Raw genomic sequence first — 21,368 nt, 5'->3', positions numbered from 1 at the left:
TGTTTGACTGTTTCCTTATTTGGATCTGTAGGGAGTTTGATGTTTTTAAGATGGTAATTAACCAAACAGTGTCCAATGAACATATCAGTACTCTTCTTAGTTTTAAACGCTACCGGTCGTCTGGTGGTAGTTTAAATTTTAGTTAAAATAAGAAAGAAATTTCTTCGATTTTTTCAGACCTGAGGTCTTCCTCCATGTGTATTTTGCCTTTTTTATGGCTTTTCACAACCACATCCTTTTGGAGAAAACCACGTGTGACTAGAAGGCGCTATAGCGGTGAACAATACAATCTGTAATGGTGTTTGATGATGTTTAGTTTTCTGTATTTTTGTGATTTCCGTTATTTCCTAAACGTGTTTGTGTGGTTAGAACAAAAAGTTGTGTTTAAGAATTGGTCTAAAACCCTTTTTAATATCTCAATTTAAATTCAACTTTTCGACTTGCACTGCTCACAACTACTGAATGTGATCCGCGATCTGATGATTATAAAAAAAATCATATTTAGGTTCATTATTTTCTCAGAATTATTCGATTTAGTAATTGATTTTGCTAAAGAATTCCAAGTGATTAATTTTTTGTGTAATGTTGTTTATCTATACTTTTAAATGATTCACTGATTTTAAAAGTTTTTTACTATGTAGTTCGCTGTAAGGCGTCTCTTATCTCTTTTTATAAACATTATCGCGGTTTGATGACCTGAATTATAGATATTAAATTTAATGACTTCAATTTTCTGACAAAATATTCAACGGAAACAGATACTAACTGGGTCTGGATCTACAATTTGCTAGGAGGAAAAAATAGGTGTACACCAGGGTCAATTAGAATAATTGTTTTTAAGAAAAACGAGCTTCTAACTTACCTTTTAATTCTGGAAACTTACTCGATTTATGATGACAATGGTTAAAGTTTATAAAAGGAAAAAAAGAAAGAGAAATTTTGTAAACGTTGTTTTGAGTTTATTGATTTCGGAATAAAATCATCAATTTGTGTGTGTGTGTGTTTGTACACATAAAGGTTCTTAATCTAATTTTAATTTTAACAATAAAAATTTAAAAATCAAACATAAATGTAAAGATTGTATAACCTAACTGTTACTATATCCAACAAAAAAACTGATTTTATTCAAAAAAAAATATATATATACAAAAATAATTACAACAAACATTTCTGTCACGCAGTTTCTTCCAAAATATGTACAAATTCCAGGGAATGGGAAAAATATATATATAAAAAATTTGTAATACTTAAAAATGTGACATAATTCGGGTAAAAGTAAAAAATTCGGGGTATAGATTATTTCATAATGAATTATTTATCGTTTTGTTATTCATATATTATCAACTACTAGATTTTTAATGTGGCGGATTTAACATGACCACAAGTCTTAAATGATGTATACCGTGCGATTATATACTAAAAAGAAAACGTTACGCATGCGGTTCCTTACAAGGTTAAGTCGTTCGATGTACTAAATTGTTGTTCTAATTTGATTTTAGATTTACAGGTAGCAGTGAAGCAAATATGATTAACTTAATTCGTATTTCTGTACTAGATTTAATAAATGTGCCCATGTGAATCGTTGTCTATTGTATAGATGTTTCTTTTATTGTTCTTATTAACAGGCAACAAATCCTTTCTTATTAAGAGTAATTTCTTTGATTAACCACATATCTTAATATTAACTCACCAAGGCGTAGTGTTGCCAAATGGTCTGTTTGTTCCTTTGAGGCAAGTATGAAACAGCGACGAATAGAGTTCATAGGACCAAATAGTGTGACTGTCAGTGTAGAAAGTAGTGTGTTCAGTTCAAGGTTCCAGAAACTTGTGCAAATGGAGGAAATGAGCAAAGGGAATTAGAATTTAGTGCTTGAATAATTAATAGTAGTTGTTAATATATGATTACATGAATAAAAAATCGACTCTACTTTTCATTCGGTCTGTAAAATAAATTTTAGATTGTGAGTAAATTATTTAATAATGGGAATTTGGTCCATTACAAAAAAAAACCGATCAGTATCTACAAACTTTTTTTAAGCACTTGATATTTATCACTCGGAAATTTTATTACTTTTTCGTTTTCTCGATCTAATAGACAAAAATATATTTTGGTGCTAATTTTCGCTACAATATTTTCATGTAAAAAAGGTTATTTTTTCGCTTGTCTTTTTTTTGTAAAGATTCGGCATTTGAAATTGATTTTCGGTGTACAAAAATCCAAATTTGACAAATGTAATTTTTTTTTTCAAAATAAAAAGGATAAAACGCAAATGATGGAAAAAATAAGCATGAATATGGAGTTTATGATACTAAGTAGTAAGAAAAATTATGAAAATAAAGGAAAATATAAAATGGTATACAGATGATTAAACAACCACGACAGAAACTGGTATCGGCATAAAATGTCCACTAGTTTTTCAAGTCAAAGTAGAATTGAAAACTGGACTATTGCAAATAGACGAACATAGACATTGGTATTAAAATTGATTTAGGAATGCTATAGAAAAACCTAATGACCTAAAACAACAAGGTATTTTTGATTTCAGAACAATAAAAAAGCCTTTTACCGATTCAAAACCTTCCCGTGTAGAAAAAAGATTCAAGAAAATTACTGGTTTCCACTTGTAGGTGTAAAGATTTGTCCTCTGAGAAACATATTTGGGATCGATATGTGAAACCCATAGGATATAAAGACTCATTAGAAAAAGTGTAAACAAATTGAATTCAGGAATGGTTTTTAAACGATTACAGACAACCAATTAGACTAAAAATCAATGCAATAACTCATAAAACCTTTACTCTGTCGGAAAGTAACCAAAGATTGTGCAATCTCTGCAAACGAATATCTACTGTTTGAGGTTTACAACATCACAAAAAGTACTGATTCGAAACATCTCCATAGATTTCAGGAAAAAATTTTCACCTGGAAATTATGCGGTGATTGTATAATAAATAAATAAATGCGACAATTCTAGACCTACAACTAACAAACCAATTGTAATTAGAGAAATAATTCGGAGACTTAAAAAATTCAAAATTTTTTAAAAGAAAAAATAATAAAATTAAAATAATTTGTGGAAAACTTTCTAAAAAAATAATTTTTTTTTATAGACCGATTTTGTAACGAGTTGGACGTCGCGCCGAATTATCTGAAAATTGTACGAAAATACACACTCACGATATCGGAGTACAATGCAACAATAAAAATACTAATGGACATCATTATCACTAGAAATGTCCGATTCGGCTTCTTCTTCGGAATAATCTTGCGGACTGGGCGATAACGGATCGAAACTAGACGACTGACGCGAATTATCTTCGTCCAATCGCGCCTCTACTAATTCGTCTGGATTGAGTACAGAAAACGAACTAGTTCCCGCACTCGATTCTTCAAGAAAACTGTCGTACGAATGTGGTCGTCCATTAGCTATTTCTGAAAAAAAAATGTTTTCCAACTATAATGTGTACAAAATTGACTCTTAAAATTAAGTTGAAAGGAAAACTTAGACTTAATACAATGTGTTTTCATTAAATAAAATCAAATAAAGATACTTACTATCCAAATATGGCCATAACGATTGTGGAATTAACGTCTTGATTTTCTCTAAATTCTCAGGCGTACAGGTACCAGTATCTAAACCTGAAATTTCAACAAGATTTTTACTTTCATCTATAAAAAGTCAAAAATCTACTTCACCAAACAAAATAAAATCGAAAAATCACCAGATACCAATGATCTACTAAATCTCTGAAGTTTGCATTATTTCATATAATTTCTGATATGATTTTCAGGTTCTAATCTAAGCAAACTCAAATCGAAACGATTTATGGTTTTACCGAATTTTAATTACTTCAGAAAATGAATTTTTTAGTTAAGATGACACAAACAGAGCCGCCAAGAACGAAGAACCGCAGTTTCCACACACAAAAATAACCGTAAAGTCGAAATTCTTCAACAATTCTGTCAGTTCCTTTCTGTTCCAATTTTCAACTGACTCCAATAGTCTCTGTTTCTTTTTTTATCAAGGACTCAAAATTCGAAATAGAAGAAGTAAAACCGATGTAGCCCTCTTCAAAATAATGAAAAGAAACTTGTTTCTTGTCTATTAACTCAATTCCAGGTGGACAAATTTAAATACTCAAGTTAAAATTTCAAGGAAAGCTTAACTTTTCCATGATTTCAAACAATTCCGTCAGCTCCTTTCTGTTTCATATTTCAACTGACTCAAATATTCTCAATTTTCATGTAGATTGAAAAACAATGCAAGCTAAACCAGCAATATCTTGTTAGATTATAATTCGTGTAAATCCCTGGTAACAAAAAAGCCCATTTTTTTTCGAGGATTCAAAGTTTGATGTTTCTGCAGTAAAAATACTATAATTTAGAAAAAAAAAGACTCAATAGTTTGCAAAATTTACAGGAAAACCTGACTTTTCCATTGTTCAAAACAATTCTTTTAATTGCTATGTCTTCTGTGACTGCAGATTCCAAACATCTACATTTTAATTCTGAATTAATCTTTGCGTTATCTTAATATATTGTCCTTCCACTATTAGACTTCCTTTTTTGTTGTTTTTCTAATTGCTGGTCACAATTTCAACAAGTACACTTTTTATTTGGAGTTATTCCTTCCAAGTTTCAATTACGTTGCATATAAAAACAAAATATTTCACAAGTACACTTCACCTGTAGCAAAAAATGCAGTTATTCGATATTTTGATAAATAATCATTATAAACTTACCTGATAACATTCCAATTGATTTTAAAATCTCCATGTCATCATTAATTTCAAATTTGTTATTGAATTGAAACAAATATTCCATCCTGAAACAATTTTGTAATAGGACAACTCCTTTTTGGTTAATGTAACAAATCTATCAAGATATACTCACTTATCATTAGAAATACTACAATTAATAACAGTCTTCTTATTAGTATTGACAACGATAAAAGGCAGCTGGATGTAAGAATTCGGAGATGGCATTCCGTATAATTTTTCGTTTTCCCTGTTACGGTGGGCCAAATTCTTAAAAGCGATTTGATTGAGGATCAGCTCATTTAATTGCCTCTCCTTTTCTATTATTGTCCTTAATTTATTTTGCATCTCTTGTTCGAGCTGATGGCATTCCTGGAGAGAATTCGTAGGTAGTCCTATCCACCTAAAAGTATAAACACAAAAACTATATATTAAAATAGATACAAAATCAGAAACTAAAGTAATTTGATAAAATAAAGAATTTTGTGATGGGGACACAGCCGCACGCCATACTGGCTGTATTCAAAACAGTTGATTGGTCTAGTAAAATATTCCAATATGGATTATAAATAGAAGGATACCTCAATACCTTCCGGGAAATTGTAAAAAAAAAGTTTATTTATTTGAAATGTACTTACAAAATCATATATATATCAAGTATTAAATCTGACATACATTTAAAATGCATCATTAGTTTATGGCGAGGAGTTATTACAAATAGAATCTGCCATAGGAAACATTGAAAAGACATAAGACACACATTTGTCACATATTTTGTTTATTTGAATAGGAAACTGGACCTAAAAAACTAAGAACATTGTCCAATTTCAAGATTATGGAACAACTTGACACATTTCTCGAACTAACTCAGCACCAAATGACATTAAACTAGTGTTCATCATTTGACAGGTGATTGCACCATCAAATACCATCAAGAGATTAAGAATAGCAGAGGACGATACTAGCAAGGCTAAGGTATTTCAGAGGAGTAGTGCCAATCAAATTAGCAACCTTTTGGGAGGAATCTATGTATTTTGGAGGTAGAGCAATGAGACGCAGAGTCATGTACAAAATATCTTTTTAGGTATAGGTGCAGAGCGGTTAGAGAAGGAAAATGATTCCCAAAATAATCTACAGCCTAAGAGCAACGAATTTATCCAGCAATTATCCAAACCATGATGAGAGTCCCATCTTTTTCTGTACAGTGTTTTATAACCAGATCTTTTTGTGCCTTATTAAAAATTTGAGTCCAGAAGAATTAACATCAATTATTCAATTTTCAAGAATTAAAGACCTTCGGTTGTACCAATATTAGACTTGCCTAATTTCTTTCTTTTCTTTAGAAATAATATTCATGGCCATTAATACATTGAGAGCATCATACACTCTTCTCCTGATGTTTTTTTGATCGTACTGATCCGCCAAAGAATTATTTGTTGAACTGGTGAATTCCGTTACCAATTCATCTGCTACTTCGTTATAAGTGGTTGTACCTTTCTGCTTGACCTTCTCGCATACTTTCATAGAAAAGTGACGGAGACCTTTACCCACTTTTTCCGATTTTCGCCCACGTTTTCTAAAAATGAAAAACATTTCGTAATAAGTCCATTTCCAAAGAAATTCAAATGGAAATTACTCACGATTCTGGTGCGTATTCCAATTCCACGTGTTCTTGTCTCTTCCTCGATAAAATTGGAGGTGTCACGTTTTTCGATATTGGCGAAGTTTGAGAAGTAAAAACAGGTACCGAGGACGAAGTAGAGTTGAGCTGAGAAATCTGGACTTTTGTAGAATTCAAAGGGGGCGCAAGTTTGATACCTTGCTACAATATAAATTAAAAAAAAAAAATAGAATTCCAAAGAAAAAATATTATTTTAAATAAGACTTACCATTTGTGATGGGGTTAATTTTATGGTTTTTAAAGTGGGCACTTTGTTAACTTGAATTGGAATGGCTTCTATAAATAAAAAGGTACAATTTTAGATAAATTTTTATTTTAATATAGACAAAGTAGCGCTGAACCTAACACATCACTCAATGAGTCATGTGACTACTAAGAAAAACACTTTTACCTCAAAATAGGCTTTAGTTTCAGCAATTGCTTCTTCATTTGAGCTGAATTTCATCATCAACACTCATCGACTGTGTAAATGCGGCACCCACTTTGATAAAAGCTATCTCAAGGTAAAATGTTCAAGCATAATTGTAAACACACTGCTGTCTGATATCTTTATGGCCTCAGCTATCTCACGCAATTCCAATTTACGATTAGATATAACCAATTCGTGGATTTTTTTGATAATTTCTAGAGTAACCATCTCAATTGAACGACCAGAACGTTCACCATCATCGGTGTCTGTACGACCACGTTTAAATTCAGCAAACCAATAACTAATGGTTCCTTTCGATAGAGCAGAGTCCGGATAACACTTTTGAAGCCATTGCTGAGCTTTTACAATATTTTTTTTTTTTCATAAATTAACGCACGAAATTGTTTTCAAAATAACAAAAATACTTCACTTAAATAACTGTCACTTTTTTCTGACTAATCGAAATGTAATGAAATTTGACACATAATTTTCTGAAAGTTAGTACTGCATAAATGTCAGTTGGATTTGACAATGTCAGCGCCATCTGTGTGTTAGTCACACGACTTATTGAGCGATTTAATAAATGATTTTTTAGATAACTGAAACTAATATGATAAAAATGTTTTCATGGCAGTTTTAAAGTTTGATTTCACATGTTTTTCACATAACTTTTGGCCGGTCTAAATAAATTTCATTTACAAAGAATTTAACGCGCCATAACTCGTTAACGACAAGACTTTCTTTCAATTTTCTTTGTGAATAGTTGTACATAAGAATTTAATGTAAATATTCGTATATTTTTTTGAATTTTGATTGTTGGTATTAGTTTTATGCGTACACGTTTCTTTTCAACTATTTTACCATGAGATAAAAAAAAATGTCTACCTCTTATTATGTATAAAGATTTATAAAAAAAAAATCATTTCAATTGATATGAGAAAATTACTTTTCGACTTACTTGTTACTATTTTAGGCGTTGATATAGTTCTTAAAACTTGATTAGAGGCGAGGCTGGTAGCATAAATCTGGAAAAAATTGGGATAAAAAAAATAATTGAAGCATCTGATTTCATTAATGGATCAAATGAGTAATTCTCATGAAAGTCATTACCTCATAACTCATCATCCTCGTCACTTTCATTAAAAATGAGAAAATGACGGTAAGGGAATGACCAAACAAGACATAACCTAAAAAAAATCTCGCAACATAACCTTTCGTTACCAACGTTTCGATACGCTTTCTACCTCTAAAAACATACTTAACTACGCCAGAAATCCTAGATGACTAATTACAATCCTAACACGACAAGCAATACCTTGTCGAATACTTTATTAACGTCTAAAAACTATTAATTTTCTTCTAATGCTTGATTTATTGTGAGTCTTGTTCAGTCGGTTTGTTGTACAGTTTACAAATAATAAACATCACACTGCCGTCTTCACATAAATGGTCAATATGCCTTTTACTCAACGAATAACCCTCGTATCTTTAGTATGTTTAAAATTAATAAACATTAAGAGGCCGTCTTTACATAAATAATAAATGTCTCACATATTTATGAATAGCCCTCGTATATTCACTAATAGCCGTTGATAAAATTTATTCCAAACCAATTAAATTTCTAAGGGACACATAAAGTGTCAAAATTTCCCTTTGCCAAGTGTTCAAAGCAACAGATGTTTCAGCAGCCCTAATATTTTTCTGCAGGTGCTTGTTTTAAATAAATAGGGTCTGTTTGATGTAACGGAATTCTATTGTTGATTCCATAAGATCATAAAATGATATTCGAGTGTTTAGGCTTTGATAAAGTCCCTACATACATAAAGTAATTATGAATTCTTTTTAGAGCCGCAAACAATGAATTGAAAATTTAAAGAATACATCTCTAATTTAATCAAGGCATCCACAATTATCAACACAAAAAAAGTATTATAAAGCTGAAAAGTTTGTTTGCAATGCCCATTTATTGAGCAGCCGCGGAAACTACAGAAAAATAGAAGGAAAACGTGAAAATGTATTCCTTTTAAAAGATATGATTGCATGTGCTGTGTAAATAACACTTGTGAACACTGTTTTTATAGCACGAACTTTGTGAGTCGCCAGACTGGGATCGGCGGACACACCAATAGGTCCTGAACCCATTCTTGATGTGGCCAAAATCCTGTCATCACGTCTCTCAACAGCCTTCAAGTAAGGCGGGCTCGGCAGAGATGAATGGAGACGCCTGGCATGAGTCAAGCGAAGGCCCATATAGATGGACCCCATGGGCATCATGGATGATCCGGAGTGCCGCTGGTGCAAGAAGGAGGACGAAACTGCAGACCACATTATCTGTGAGTGCCCTGTCTAATAACATCAAAAGGTTCAAGCCAAAGCGCCTGATTGGCTTCTCAGAGGACATCATTTAGTAATGTCAAGTGGGGCATGACGGGCCTATCTGAAGACCTACATACTCAACCGCTTCAACAGGCGCCCACACTTTTGAACTATGAACCCACAACTAATAGCTTTAATCAAAATCATGTACTATTTGCTTCTACAGATATGTCAATGTGACAAACAGCAAAGTACAGACTAACATAAGTTATTCAAAAAATAAAATGAGGCTCTCTATCAGTAGAAAGCAAAAATTGCCAACCTTATACATGTATTCAAAAAAATGGGGTGGCATATTAAGGATGTTTTACATTAACTCACGTTTTGCTCGTAATTTATAACCAGATAAAAGACATTTGTAAACATAGACATTAGAAAACATAAATAAACATATATATAATATACAGATGTTAAGTCCCAAGTAAACATATTATTATACATTTCTTGTAACCAAAGTGAAGCTATCACACACACACACACACACACACACACACATCAGACATTTAATTAACACCCATAATTTAAAATAAAACTATATAACCATTGCCATAACCTGTAAAAACATACACGAATTTGTAAAATAACATTTTAACCTTGACGATTATCCCACAATGCAACTAACACAAATATTTATAGTTCATAGTTAATTGTGGGCGGCCAAGGGGCTGTTGAACACAGATAGGCCCGTCGTGCCCCACTCGACATTACCAAAAGGCCGATGTCTCTTGAGACAAAACAAATACTAACATTTAGAGACTTCACTGTAGAGCAATGCCTCTAGTAGAAAATCCGGAGTAGTTTTTACCTTATTAATGGCAAATCACCTGTTATCAATATGATATTATAAGCAAAACATTAGTGTCTGTAGTCTTACTAAATTAAATGTCCTATTACATTTAATTGTTGATAAAAAGAATCGATAATGTTGAGTCACTATTGAGTTAATGATAGAAAGTAAAGTTTTAAATTCTTATAAGGTGAAACTTGATAAGTAGAGTGATACCTCAAGAAAGTAGGAGAGTCCAATACCCAAATATAAACAAAGTTAAATGGAAATTAATATTTTAGATATGATTATTTTTAATCTTATCTACACATTAATATTACAGATTCCATTAATTCAAATTAATATTGCTGAATTATAGGTTTTAATACTTCTAATTGAAAAAAAAATTACACAACACTAAAAGGCCAATGACCAAGGTCATCCTTTTTTTGGAGTGCTTCATTTGTTAATAACATTCAACTTTTTTTATTTAAATTCCCCAGCACTACTCAATCTGTATGATAATTAGGAATGGTATTTAGTTGACATGAAAATAAATGTAAAGCTTAAATTTTAAAATATAGAACTCAGCGCTGTAAACTACCCACTCAAGAATGGTTTTATGACTATTTCTATTCTTAACAAACAAAATAATAGACTAAAAACTAGCAAATATTTGATTTCGAAAATATATTAGAATAAATATTATGTAGAATATTAAAATAAACTAACCTGTTGAGAATCATCAGAAGCAGAAGCTGATGTCTTGATAATTTTCACTGGTTGCCCAGTCATTGCTGAAGTCATTATGCCATTAAAAGTTTTTCCTGTAGGTTGCATCAATTTAATCATTTGAGGCTGCCCTATTTTAATTTCGAAAATAATGGAATATTAGAAGATAACTTTTTTTATAAACCTTTTTTGATACATCACAATAAAACACCAAACTTGTTCCTAACGACACGTTATTTAAATAATGTATATTAGAAATAACAAAACATGTAGTACGAATAAATATTACAACGTATACTAGATTAAATGAACATGCACAAATAATTTCAAAAATTTACCATTCGATCCTTGTATCACCCAGTTCGTTGTATTTGTTTGTTGTGTCATCCTTACACTTTCCGAAATTGCACGAAATGAAAAAGTCTTCAAAATCTTAAGAAATCTCCAAGAAATTTGTAAATAATTCTATCAAACCATCAGCACTTACAACTAAACTTAGTCAAAATGGCGACGGAATAATACCATACTTTAAAGCCCAATATTTCGAATTTGTTGAACCGAAATTTAATTTCAGTTGTTCTTATAATCGACGGATTATTGCACTTTCATATTTTTTCAAATTTTTTATGATTACTAAGAATTTGACACTCTCAAAGCTTGACAAAGTTGAGCTATTTCGTGCAAATACATCCTCAGATCAGCTTTGCGGCGGGTACAAAGCCTCTCTTTTCATTGGCTATGCTGTCTCACGTGGGATACGCTGACTGAGTTGAAGATGATTGCCACTAGAGTACTCAAAAATTTGTTTTTGGCGCCATATGATTCTAAATAATATATGTAACTTTTTCTATACGACAGTAGATGGTAGCACGCACACGTAAAGTTAAATATCGGCTAAAAATCAACTTCTCAAACTCAAAATGTTATTACGAAGAGTTTTCTTCCCCAGTTTTAAAATATTATTGAATTTAGTTTCAAATATTTATTTAAGCAACACTTAACTCCTATAATTTCCAAATTATACGTTCAGAAGATATGTTCAAAAAGTTTTTGACAATTTAATAGCCTCATGAAAATATGCCTTGTACCAAAAAAGTAAATAGACGTTTGACGTTGTTTATTGTCAGAGAAATGTCAAAAACATCAACTTGTCAAACAAACACGAAAAATGGACACAGCTATAGCTACATTAGTTCCCGATAATGTTTTAGAAGTTATATTTTCGTTTTTAACTTTACATGACCTCCGAAATTGTTCTCTTGTGTGTAAACGGTGGTATAGTTTCCTAAACGATGAAAATAATGACGTGTGGCGTTTACATTGTGTTAGAAAACTTGCAGAAGAAGCACTTAAATCGGACCTTTTAAGTTCTGTGCCCACTTATAAAGCAAAATTGAGAGCTTTTCATCATGCTTGGAATCCTAATGATTGTTCTAGAAATATTTATATAAAGCCTAATGGTTTTACGTTACATCGAAATCCCGTAGCTCAAAGTACGGATGCCTCAAGGTAAGTATTTAATGATAAAAGTTGAATATCAAAATTTCACGCGATATACGAATTTGGTTTTTTAGGCTACTGAATGTAAAAATAATTACTACTACATTGTATATACATTTGATCACATTGTTTAGCTAATAAAACTTATTGTTTTCTTTATTTTTTGTGCTTATACCTATTTCCTCAACAGTTTATTTTGCCGTTAGTTTTGTTCAATATTTACTATATATTTAAACAAAATCATATCCATAACATTGTTTAATTTTCATAATTACAAGAAAAGATAAAAAGACTTGAAAAATTTACCTTACAGTTTAAAATAGAGCTGTTCATGTTTCTAGGGGTAAAATAGGCTTCAGACATGGTAGACATGCTTGGGAAGTGATTTGGGAAGGGCCTCTAGGTACAGTAGCTGTTATAGGCATTGCTACAAAAGATGCACCTCTTCAATGTCATGGTTATGTAGCTTTATTAGGTTCAGATGATCAAAGTTGGGGTTGGAATTTAGTAGATAATCATTTATTACACAATGGGGATGCACAAGGAAATTACCCTATGCTAAACAACGCTCCAAAATATCAGGTAATAATATAATAATGAAGATTTTTCACAAAAAATGCGATATCTAATGGTTTTTTTATGTATTAATTTTGTTATACTGTATACAGGTGTAAAATTTAACTGTTGAAAAGATTTGGATCTAAATATCAATCGTTAAATTTGTTTTGTTGTGTCTGAATAAAATTCTATGGGTTCACTTGAAGTTTTTAACAAAATTTGGTGAAAAAATGTTTTTTTCTTTTTTTATTGTCTTGCACCATTTGATTTTAAATGTCGTTTTACGTTAAACGACGTTTATTTATTTGGCAGCATAAATAAACCGAAGTTTAACTGGTTGTAAACAACATTTAATCTACACTCCCAATTTTGGCCGTTTAATTTTAAAATTTACCGATTTGTGAGGTTATGTGAATTTTTGTTCGATTTTTGGTCAAGGTTTTGTTAACATTCTTTTAGTTTCTTTTAAGATTTGGAAGTCCTTTATTGTCGTTTATTGAATGTGGTGGACACTATTACAAGTTATACTATTGTAGGGAATTATATCTTTCCAAATTTCTAGTTTCATTTATTTTTCATTTAGTCATTGTTTTTCGTTTTCTCCCATCTCTATTATTTTAACTTTAAGTTACTGACTAGTTTTTTGTGTCAGCTAACAACATCGTGACGAACCCATTGTAAAAGGGAGTCATTATGTCATATAATAGTGAGAATTAGTTACTTAGTCACCATCAAAGCAAGTGTCAAACTCTTTGTATCATGCCATTCGACTTGTTACGTTTTTCTTCAAACATTTTGTTCAAATATCGTGGCACATTATTAGTCAATAAAACCTCGAATTCTTAATCTACGTATCTACACTTTGAATCAAAGTAAAGTTTAGTAAATTTGTGGTGATTTTATTTTTTATATTCGTTAGTAAGTTTTTATTGCTTTATGAATTTTCTTTCTTTTAAGCAAATTTTGTATGATAGTTTTAATATAAATTCGTATATTCTATTTATTTAGGGAATAGGGCGAATAGAAGATACGAATTTTATGAAAACTATCATACAAAATTTGGGAAAATGAATATAAAGAATAAAATCAACACAAATTTACTAAACTTTACTTTGATTTGAAGTGTAGGTAGGTAGAGGAAGCATTTGAATATATTCCTATGTTTTATTGAATTTGTTCCAAAACGAATGGTAGAATAAATAAATCAGAAGTGACTACTGTGCCACAATACGTGAACAAAGGAATATTCAAAATTTTTGAAAAAAATTGTAACAAGCCCAATGGCATGTTGAGACTACCACTACCGGTTTTAAAAGTTTCTCGTTTTAATTTTGCCTGATTTTTCTTAACAATTTTTTCAGTTACATTATGTAGTTTTAAACTTTCAATATCATGTTGACAGGAAGGTCCAACGGAGTTGAAGTAAATTGTTGGGCTTTGCCTTTCCAAGTAAAGGTTACACTACAGTGTCAAATCCTCCCACTTCTTTTTATTAATTAGATCAAGCATTTTTTCTATTTGAAATTTTAGTACATGAAGTTTGCAACAAATCATTAAAAAGTCTTTTATCTATCGGTTAGTTGATTTTAGTTGGTGTAATTTTTCTACAATTAAACGCAGGGAAGTTTTTGTAAACGGCTGTTTATTAAAAAATGCTGCAATACCCAATTATAAATATACGTTTGTAGGTTGGAGAAAGAATAAGAGTAATACTTGATTGTGATGATAATACTCTTTCTTTCGAGAAGAATTATGAATTTTTGGGTGTTGCTTTTAGAGGTAAGTATTTTCAAAGTGAATTCTATTCATTATTGATTTCCTTATATTGAAAATCTCATATTTTGTAAGGACTCCCAGATAAAAAGTTGTACCCGACTGTATCTGCTGTATATGGTAATACGGAAGTTTCTATGGTGTATCTCGGTCCACCTCTGGATGGCTAACATACTCTCGGATAAAATTAGCGAATCAATTAAAAGAAAAACAAAAATAATAACCAAGGAAATTGGAGAGAGAATTTTAAACGTCTGTTTTAAAGATGGTTCAATTCAGGTTAGTCCGGTATGCCCAATGTGATAATTACAAACACATTTATAACCATTGTTCATTATTTTGTATATAATGTTTGTTTTGGAATTTTATGTTTGAATTTTTGTCAAATATTTACGTACATTAAGCTGTGGGGGACATTTTGGGAAGCACGTTCCGGGTCTAATTTGGAAGAGAACTTGTGGTAGCCAACTGGCTACATATCTTGAAAGCCAGACAAGACACGAAGTAAGTGGCATATTTTGTTTCTTTAAGGAAGCTTTATCGAAAATTCCAAAACACACCCCTACACGTCGAACTCACTCTAGCGACTACTTGTAGGATTAAACCACGGTACTAGTTATGTAGATCTCGGGGTGGTTATCAAGGACAAGGGTGACGAGGGAGGAAATCTGGATGCGAGAATGACGAGTGGAAGTAGACAGTGGCTAGAACAACAAAATCAATTATACCGAACAAATTATGAGCCAGGTCCGGAACGTGCGCACCAAAATGACCCCAGCAGCTTAATAGAAGTCAAATATTTAATTAGTTAATTAGGGAATCGCCGATCTGGAAACTCTTGATTCAAAATTTGAAATATTACCCGCTGTAATGGTCCTGTATTCATATTATTTTTAATTTATTAAAGAAATGGGTAAAACTTTAGATTATGAACCGTCGATTTATAGTGATTTGTGCATAGGGGTAGGAAGGGAGTAGCAATGGAGGCCCTACTCTGAAGGTGTAAATTACTACCAACCAATATAAATTGCAAACGGAGTTTTTTGCACATCCGGAAGGAGCTGCACTGTGGTGGAGCCCTAAGGATCAATCCTAGGCCCTGTCTTGTGGAACATAATGTACGACGAAGTCTTGAGAATTGGTTACGGAGCGAAGGTCATGGCTATTGCATCAATACCACACTTAATACAATTTGAAATGCAATGTTCATAAATTGATGATATTATTGGTATATATCTGGAATAATTATAGAAGATTGTAAGGCTTTTCGCATTTATCTATACACTTTAGACACTGTTTCTTAGGTTCTTAATTTATTTAAACACTATACACTACACTAACTTTTAATATTCACTCATCACCATTACTTAACCAACTTATTTAAATTCTTGGATTATTTTTTATTTTGGTCTGTTCACTACGACTATTTATTATAAACTGAACTGAACTGCGCTACATAAACTCCTTACATATCCCAAAATAATTCTCAAAAGATCTAGAAAAATATAGAAACAAAACAAAATAAATGAATAGACCTTCCTAGAAATTATTTAAAAGAAACATTATAAATAAACCGTCTGCTGTAATTAAAACTTCAAACAAAGACCAAACGAATTTCTGGTATATTATTAATCGAATTTTAGAATTCCACTATATCTAAGCAGGACCGGCTCCAGGGCGGAGATGAGTTCATAACAATATGAAAATTTGCCGATATTTATTCAAAATTATGTAATGATTACTTTTTATATTTTGATATTGGAAACAAATTTTACAAAAAATTCCAATTTTCTCCTCTGTTTTTAATAGTTTCGCATCCCTAATTCTTTCTAAAAAGTCTATTGTCGGTAATAGTGATCGTAATATTACAAAATATGCAATAAAAAATATTTGCAATATTTAATAATGTAAATTTGTAAAAAGTCTGATAGTTTTAGAAGTTTTGAAAAAAGTTTGAGAAAATCGCACCCTTAAATCAGTTCAATTTAGCACTAAATTGATTTTTAAATTATGACGCTACCCTGACGTCCCCAATTTTTTGCATTAACCTGTTATTTTCACATATTTATATTTGATACCGTGTCATTAACTTGATATTTTCAATATACAACTTCAATTGAAATTAACAAACTGTTATTACATTATATGGTCCTTCGAGCCGGATATAACACACATATCCGGCTCGAAGGACCAGATGGTGGTAGTAAACAGTTTGTACAGAGATAGAAATAGCTAATTCTCTATCTGCCCAAAACACCGTTTTTTCTCGCATTTAATAATACCAAGAGTTGCCTTCGTCGGTGTATATATCTATTTTTTATTATTATCATCAATTTTTTTATAAGTTCTGTGATAATTTTCATTTTAAAAATGGGAAACATCATTTTCATTGCAATAAACTATAAGTATAAATAATATTTTGTGTAAATGGGTGAATACTACTTACAATTATATAAAAACGTCACAATTTGTGAAACATGTTTTCGATCGAGGGGTCTCGTCAGCACTTAGAATTCTAATCTGAGCAGAAGATGACAGGTTATTTGGTACTTATAACCAATCAAGTACAAATAAATAGTGAATTTGTTGTATATATACCTGATGGAATCAAATAACAGTCGTTGTTGTGTCTTTTTCTAATTAGATTAGAGACTTCAAAGTCTGCCATTGTTTTTACCAAATATTCACAGGAAATTTTTGTTACTCCGAAAGTTTAATATGATTTTTTAAAGTGTATTAACCCATATACAATTTTTTTATAATTTTATTTCGTTTTTTACGCCCTTTGGACGGAAAAAAATTGTTTTTGGCGAAAAAGTTTGAGAAAAAATCACGGAAAATCGCGGAACTAGCTTTTAATGTCATCTGTGGTGGTAAAACGACGACGAAATAGGAAAAAGTTACTTGAAAGTGCATATGATGGATTTGGAGCCAAATTATTAGCTGAAAATTCAAGAACTAGCGTTCAAATCTAAATACAACTTAAATCCCCAAGTTTTCATCGGTTGTTTGTTTGTTGAAACGTCTCGGGCGTGTGTCATCTTCAACGGCCATCTTGGAAACGCTTATACCACTCGTAAATACTTGTTTTACTCATAGCAGACTCACCATAGACCTTTGTTAGCGTTTAATACACTTTTTATCAAATTTTCACACGTTTTCATCGATTGTTTATGAGTTAGGACGTTCGGGCTGATTGTTATCTCGAATAATATCGTTCATAATCGTTTCCTCCCCGTTATCATCAGTTGTTTGTTTGTTGGAACGTCCCGGGCGTTTGTCATCTTCAACAGCCATCTTGGAAACGCTTATACCACTCGTAAATACTTGTTTTACTCATAGCAGACTCACCATAGACATTCCACATACTCGGTACGAGAGCTGGCCCTCCAAGAATGAGGATGGCAGTAATTCTGAATGGGACGATGATCATAAAAAATAGGAAGAAGGAGAATAATTTATTATGCAAATATTAGGGCGGGAAATTATCACTAACAACCATATTTTATGGGGTCAATGAACTTTTTTGTTATCCAAAGTCGTCCAAAGGGCTTATTATTCTTATATTTGCGTTTACAAAATTAAAGCATATTACATAAAATGGAGAATACCTACAGGAGGCAAAAATAAAGAAAGACATTATTTCTTGAAGTTAGAATAGGATCATTTGTGGGTCTATATGAAGTAATACTGCCTTTAACAGAATGTATCTTCATTTGCAGTAATTATATCGATGAACAAATTCGTACTATGGTGCAGAACTTGTTGTAAATCGATTACGTAGTATCTTCATTCGCAAAAATCGATCTTGTCGCTTCTCCATGTCCACTGGCGTCCTTGTCCAGGTCTCCTTTGGCTGGAACCAGTCTTTCTATAACCAACTAGCACCATTGAGATCCCTGCAGTAATTATATCGATGAACAAATTCGTACTATGGTGCACAACTTGTTGTAAATCGATTACGTAGTATCTTCATTCGCAAAAATCGATCTTGTCGCTTCTCCATGTCCACTGGCGTCCTTGTCCAGGTCTCCTTTGGCTGGAACCAGTCTTTTTATTACCAACTAGCACCATTGAGATCCCTGCAGTAATTATATCGATGAACAAATTCGTACTATGGTGCACAACTTGTTGTAAATCGATTACGTAGTATTTTCATTCGCAAAAATCAATCTTGTCGCTTCTCCATGTCCACTGGCGTCCTTGTCCAGGTCTCCTTTGGCTGGAACCAGTCTTTTTATTACCAACTAGCACCATTGAGATCCCTGCAGTAATTATATCGATGAACAAATTCGTACTATGGTGCACAACTTGTTGTAAATCGATTACGTAGTATCTTCATTCGCAAAAATCGATCTTGTCGCTTCTCCATGTCCACTGGCGTCCTTGTCCAGGTCTCTTTTGCCTGGAACTAATATTTCGATAACTAACTAGCGCCATTGAGATCGCTACAATGATAACATCGATTAATAAATTCGCGAATCGATTTCAAAAATCGATTATGTCACTTTATGACGTCTTTGTTCAGATTTTTGATTCGTACCAGTCTCGATAACATACCAGTGCCCTAGATATTGAAATTTTATTCAAAAACACCCAACAACTATCATTATTAAACCTTTAACTTGAATTGAAATTTTGTCCTCAAATGGATTTTTCCAATTTACAAAATAAGCATTAATTGTGTTCAGCAGTGTATGTTAGTAGATCAAATATTTTTGTTAAAATATTTATATAATATTGAAATCTCGTATTTCATTTCTAATACTACATAAAAAAATATCTAGTGCTCTCCAATTGAAGGCCCCATTACGAGATTTGAATTTTTTAAGTATTGAAATTGTTGTTTTTTTTTTATTAAATAATTTTATTATTTATTAATTTGAATTCTAGTCCGTAAGATTACTCCTAAAACGAACGTCTAGTCCCTTTTATACCTACAATAAGATTATATTAACGGCTGTTAATATTTTTGAAGTTCTAGTTTTATAGAACTTACACTTGTAGTGAATGAATGTTTTTTTTTAAATACTGTTTTATTTTCAACTTTTACGAGAAATGTACAATATGAATCGATTATGAATAACCATGAATATAATTGTTCATTCTTTTTAAAAAAATTGTTTCATTTAAACCTCATTCTAACCTAAAATGTTCGAATTGCTGATCTACGGTATTTGTCATTGCCCTTTGAAGATAAAATCTGATACTTGACATCATGAATGTGAGTTTGGTATGTTCTGAACATTTCCTACTTCCCTCGTTTCGTACATACACCCCAGTGTCGATACCTAATAGTCCGACGAAACACAGTGGTGGACATAATTTATTGAAATTTGATATACGGGGGATATTCTAGAGGTCGATGTTAACGAATACGTCAACAGATTTTTGAAAAACAAAATGGCACCTTAAATATGGCATTATTTTCTAATCCAGTTCCACATATGGGGGTTTTTAAGGCGCTGATTACGAACAAATCAACAGTTTTTCAAGAAACAAAATGGCCTTAAGGAATGTTGAAAATTCGGGATTTTTCAAAGTCACTGATTGCAAATGCATCAAAAGTTTCTCAAAAAACAAAATGACGGCCAACAACAGCAGCTTGTCAAAAAAAAGGCGGATTAAAATGGCATCAAGGAATAATGAAAATTCAGGATTTTTCAAAGTCGCTGATTGCAAATGCATTAAAAGTTTCTCAAAAAACAAAATGACGGCCAACAACAGCAGCTTGTCAAAAAAAAGGCGGATTAAAATGGCGTCAAGGAATAATGAAAATTCGGGATTTTTCAAAGTCGCTGATTGCAAATGCATCAAAAGTTTCTCAAAAAACAAAATGACGGCCAACAACAGCAGCTTGTCAAAAAAAAAGGCGGATTAAAATGGCATCAAGGAATAATGAAAATTCAGGATTTTTCAAAGTCGCTGATTGCAAATGCATCAAAAGTTTCTCAAAAAACAAAATGACGGCCAACAACAGCAGCTTGTCAAAAAAAAAGGCGGATTAAAATGGCATCAAGGAATGTTGAAAATTCGGGATTTTTCAAAGTCGCTGATTGCAAATGCATCAAAAGTTTCTCAAAAAACAAAATGACGGCCAACAACAGCAGCTTGTCAAAAAAAAAGGCGGATTAAAATGGCATCAAGGAATGTTGAAAATTCGGGATTTTTCAAAGTCACTGATTGCAAATGCATCAAAAGTTTCTCAAAAAGCAAAATGCTGGACAAATCATCATTTTCTGTTGAAATTTGAGACACTGGTGCTTTCGAGGTAGCTGATACGAACCAGTCAACAGTTTTCAAAGAAACAAAGTGGCAGATTCAAAATGGCGTCAAGGAATGTTGAAAATTCGGGATTTTTCAAAGTCGCTGACTCCAAATGCATCAAAAGTTTCTCAAAAAATAAAATGGCGGCCAACGATGTTATATATGATACTTTTTTTATTGAAATTGGGTATGCGGGGGTTTTAGAGGTAGTTGATTACGAAACCGAAAGCAGCTTTTCAAAAAACAAAATGGCGGCCAACAATGCTAGACAAATCATCTTTTTCAGTTGAAATTTGAGACGTTGGTGCTTTCGAAGAAGCTGATTACGAACCCGTCAACAGTTTTCCATTAAACAAAATGGCGTCCATCATTATTATGTAATGAAATTTAGTATACGGGCTAATTGCGAATGCATCAAAAGTTTCTCAAAAAACAAAATGGCAGCCAACAATGTTATAAATGATCATTTTTATTGAAATTGGATATGCGGAGGTTTTCGAGGCTGATGATTACGAACCCGTCAACAGTTTTCCATTAAACAAAATGCC

At 32.0% G+C, this 21,368-nt stretch overlaps 2 protein-coding genes across 3 annotated transcripts; one reads left to right on the top strand and one right to left on the bottom strand.

Moving 5' to 3' along the window:
• Positions 1-937: 937 nt before the first annotated feature.
• Positions 938-11,509, bottom strand: LOC130448888 (transcription factor Dp-1). Its single transcript, XM_056786464.1, has 10 exons — positions 11,061-11,509; positions 10,723-10,853; positions 7,807-7,873; positions 6,648-6,715; positions 6,399-6,580; positions 6,080-6,334; positions 4,895-5,161; positions 4,744-4,826; positions 3,557-3,640; positions 938-3,433 (listed from the first exon to the last, which is right to left on the bottom strand). Exons 1-10 carry the CDS (start codon positions 11,107-11,109, stop codon positions 3,210-3,212), a joined length of 1,410 nt encoding a protein of 469 aa, XP_056642442.1. The 5' UTR covers positions 11,110-11,509; the 3' UTR covers positions 938-3,209.
• Positions 11,510-11,854: 345 nt separating this feature from the next.
• LOC130448891 (F-box/SPRY domain-containing protein 1) lies at positions 11,855-19,667 on the top strand. Of its 2 annotated transcripts, XR_008910387.1 has the most exons (5): positions 11,872-12,231; positions 12,564-12,804; positions 14,469-14,559; positions 14,629-14,832; positions 15,515-19,667. XR_008910387.1 is itself a non-coding variant. In XM_056786467.1 (4 exons), the coding sequence occupies exons 1-4, from the start codon at positions 11,891-11,893 to the stop codon at positions 14,721-14,723; spliced, it is 768 nt and encodes a 255-aa protein (XP_056642445.1). In that variant the 5' UTR covers positions 11,855-11,890; the 3' UTR covers positions 14,724-19,667. The 2 variants fall into 2 exon arrangements, 1 of the variants encoding a protein (XP_056642445.1); XM_056786467.1 differs by having other exon boundaries at positions 11,855-12,231; positions 14,629-19,667.
• Positions 19,668-21,368: the final 1,701 nt, after the last annotated feature.

Source organism: Diorhabda sublineata, chromosome 9 (genome assembly GCF_026230105.1).
Source record: "Diorhabda sublineata isolate icDioSubl1.1 chromosome 9, icDioSubl1.1, whole genome shotgun sequence".
In the NCBI taxonomy this organism is placed as follows: domain Eukaryota; kingdom Metazoa; phylum Arthropoda; class Insecta; order Coleoptera; family Chrysomelidae; genus Diorhabda; species Diorhabda sublineata.
This window is presented reverse-complemented; position numbering and strand designations above follow the sequence as displayed.

What these genes read in the sequence shown, in the direction of transcription:
- LOC130448888 (XM_056786464.1), bottom strand. Translation starts at nt 11,109, where the DNA reads ATGACACAACAAACAAATACAACGAACTGGGTGATACAAGGATCGAAT. An exon ending in CTTCTGATGATTCTCAACAG is followed by an intron (nt 7,874 to 10,722) that starts GTTAGTTTATTT and finishes AATTTTTTCCAG; the next exon opens with ATTTATGCTACCAGCCTCGC. An exon ending in GTTATGGCCATATTTGGATA is followed by an intron (nt 3,434 to 3,556) that starts GTAAGTATCTTT and finishes TTTTTTTTTCAG; the next exon opens with AAATAGCTAATGGACGACCA.
- LOC130448891 (XM_056786467.1), top strand. Translation starts at nt 11,891, where the DNA reads ATGGACACAGCTATAGCTACATTAGTTCCCGATAATGTTTTAGAAGTT. An exon ending in CAAAGTACGGATGCCTCAAG is followed by an intron (nt 12,232 to 12,563) that starts GTAAGTATTTAA and finishes TCATGTTTCTAG; the next exon opens with GGGTAAAATAGGCTTCAGAC. An exon ending in ACAACGCTCCAAAATATCAG is followed by an intron (nt 12,805 to 14,468) that starts GTAATAATATAA and finishes ATACGTTTGTAG; the next exon opens with GTTGGAGAAAGAATAAGAGT.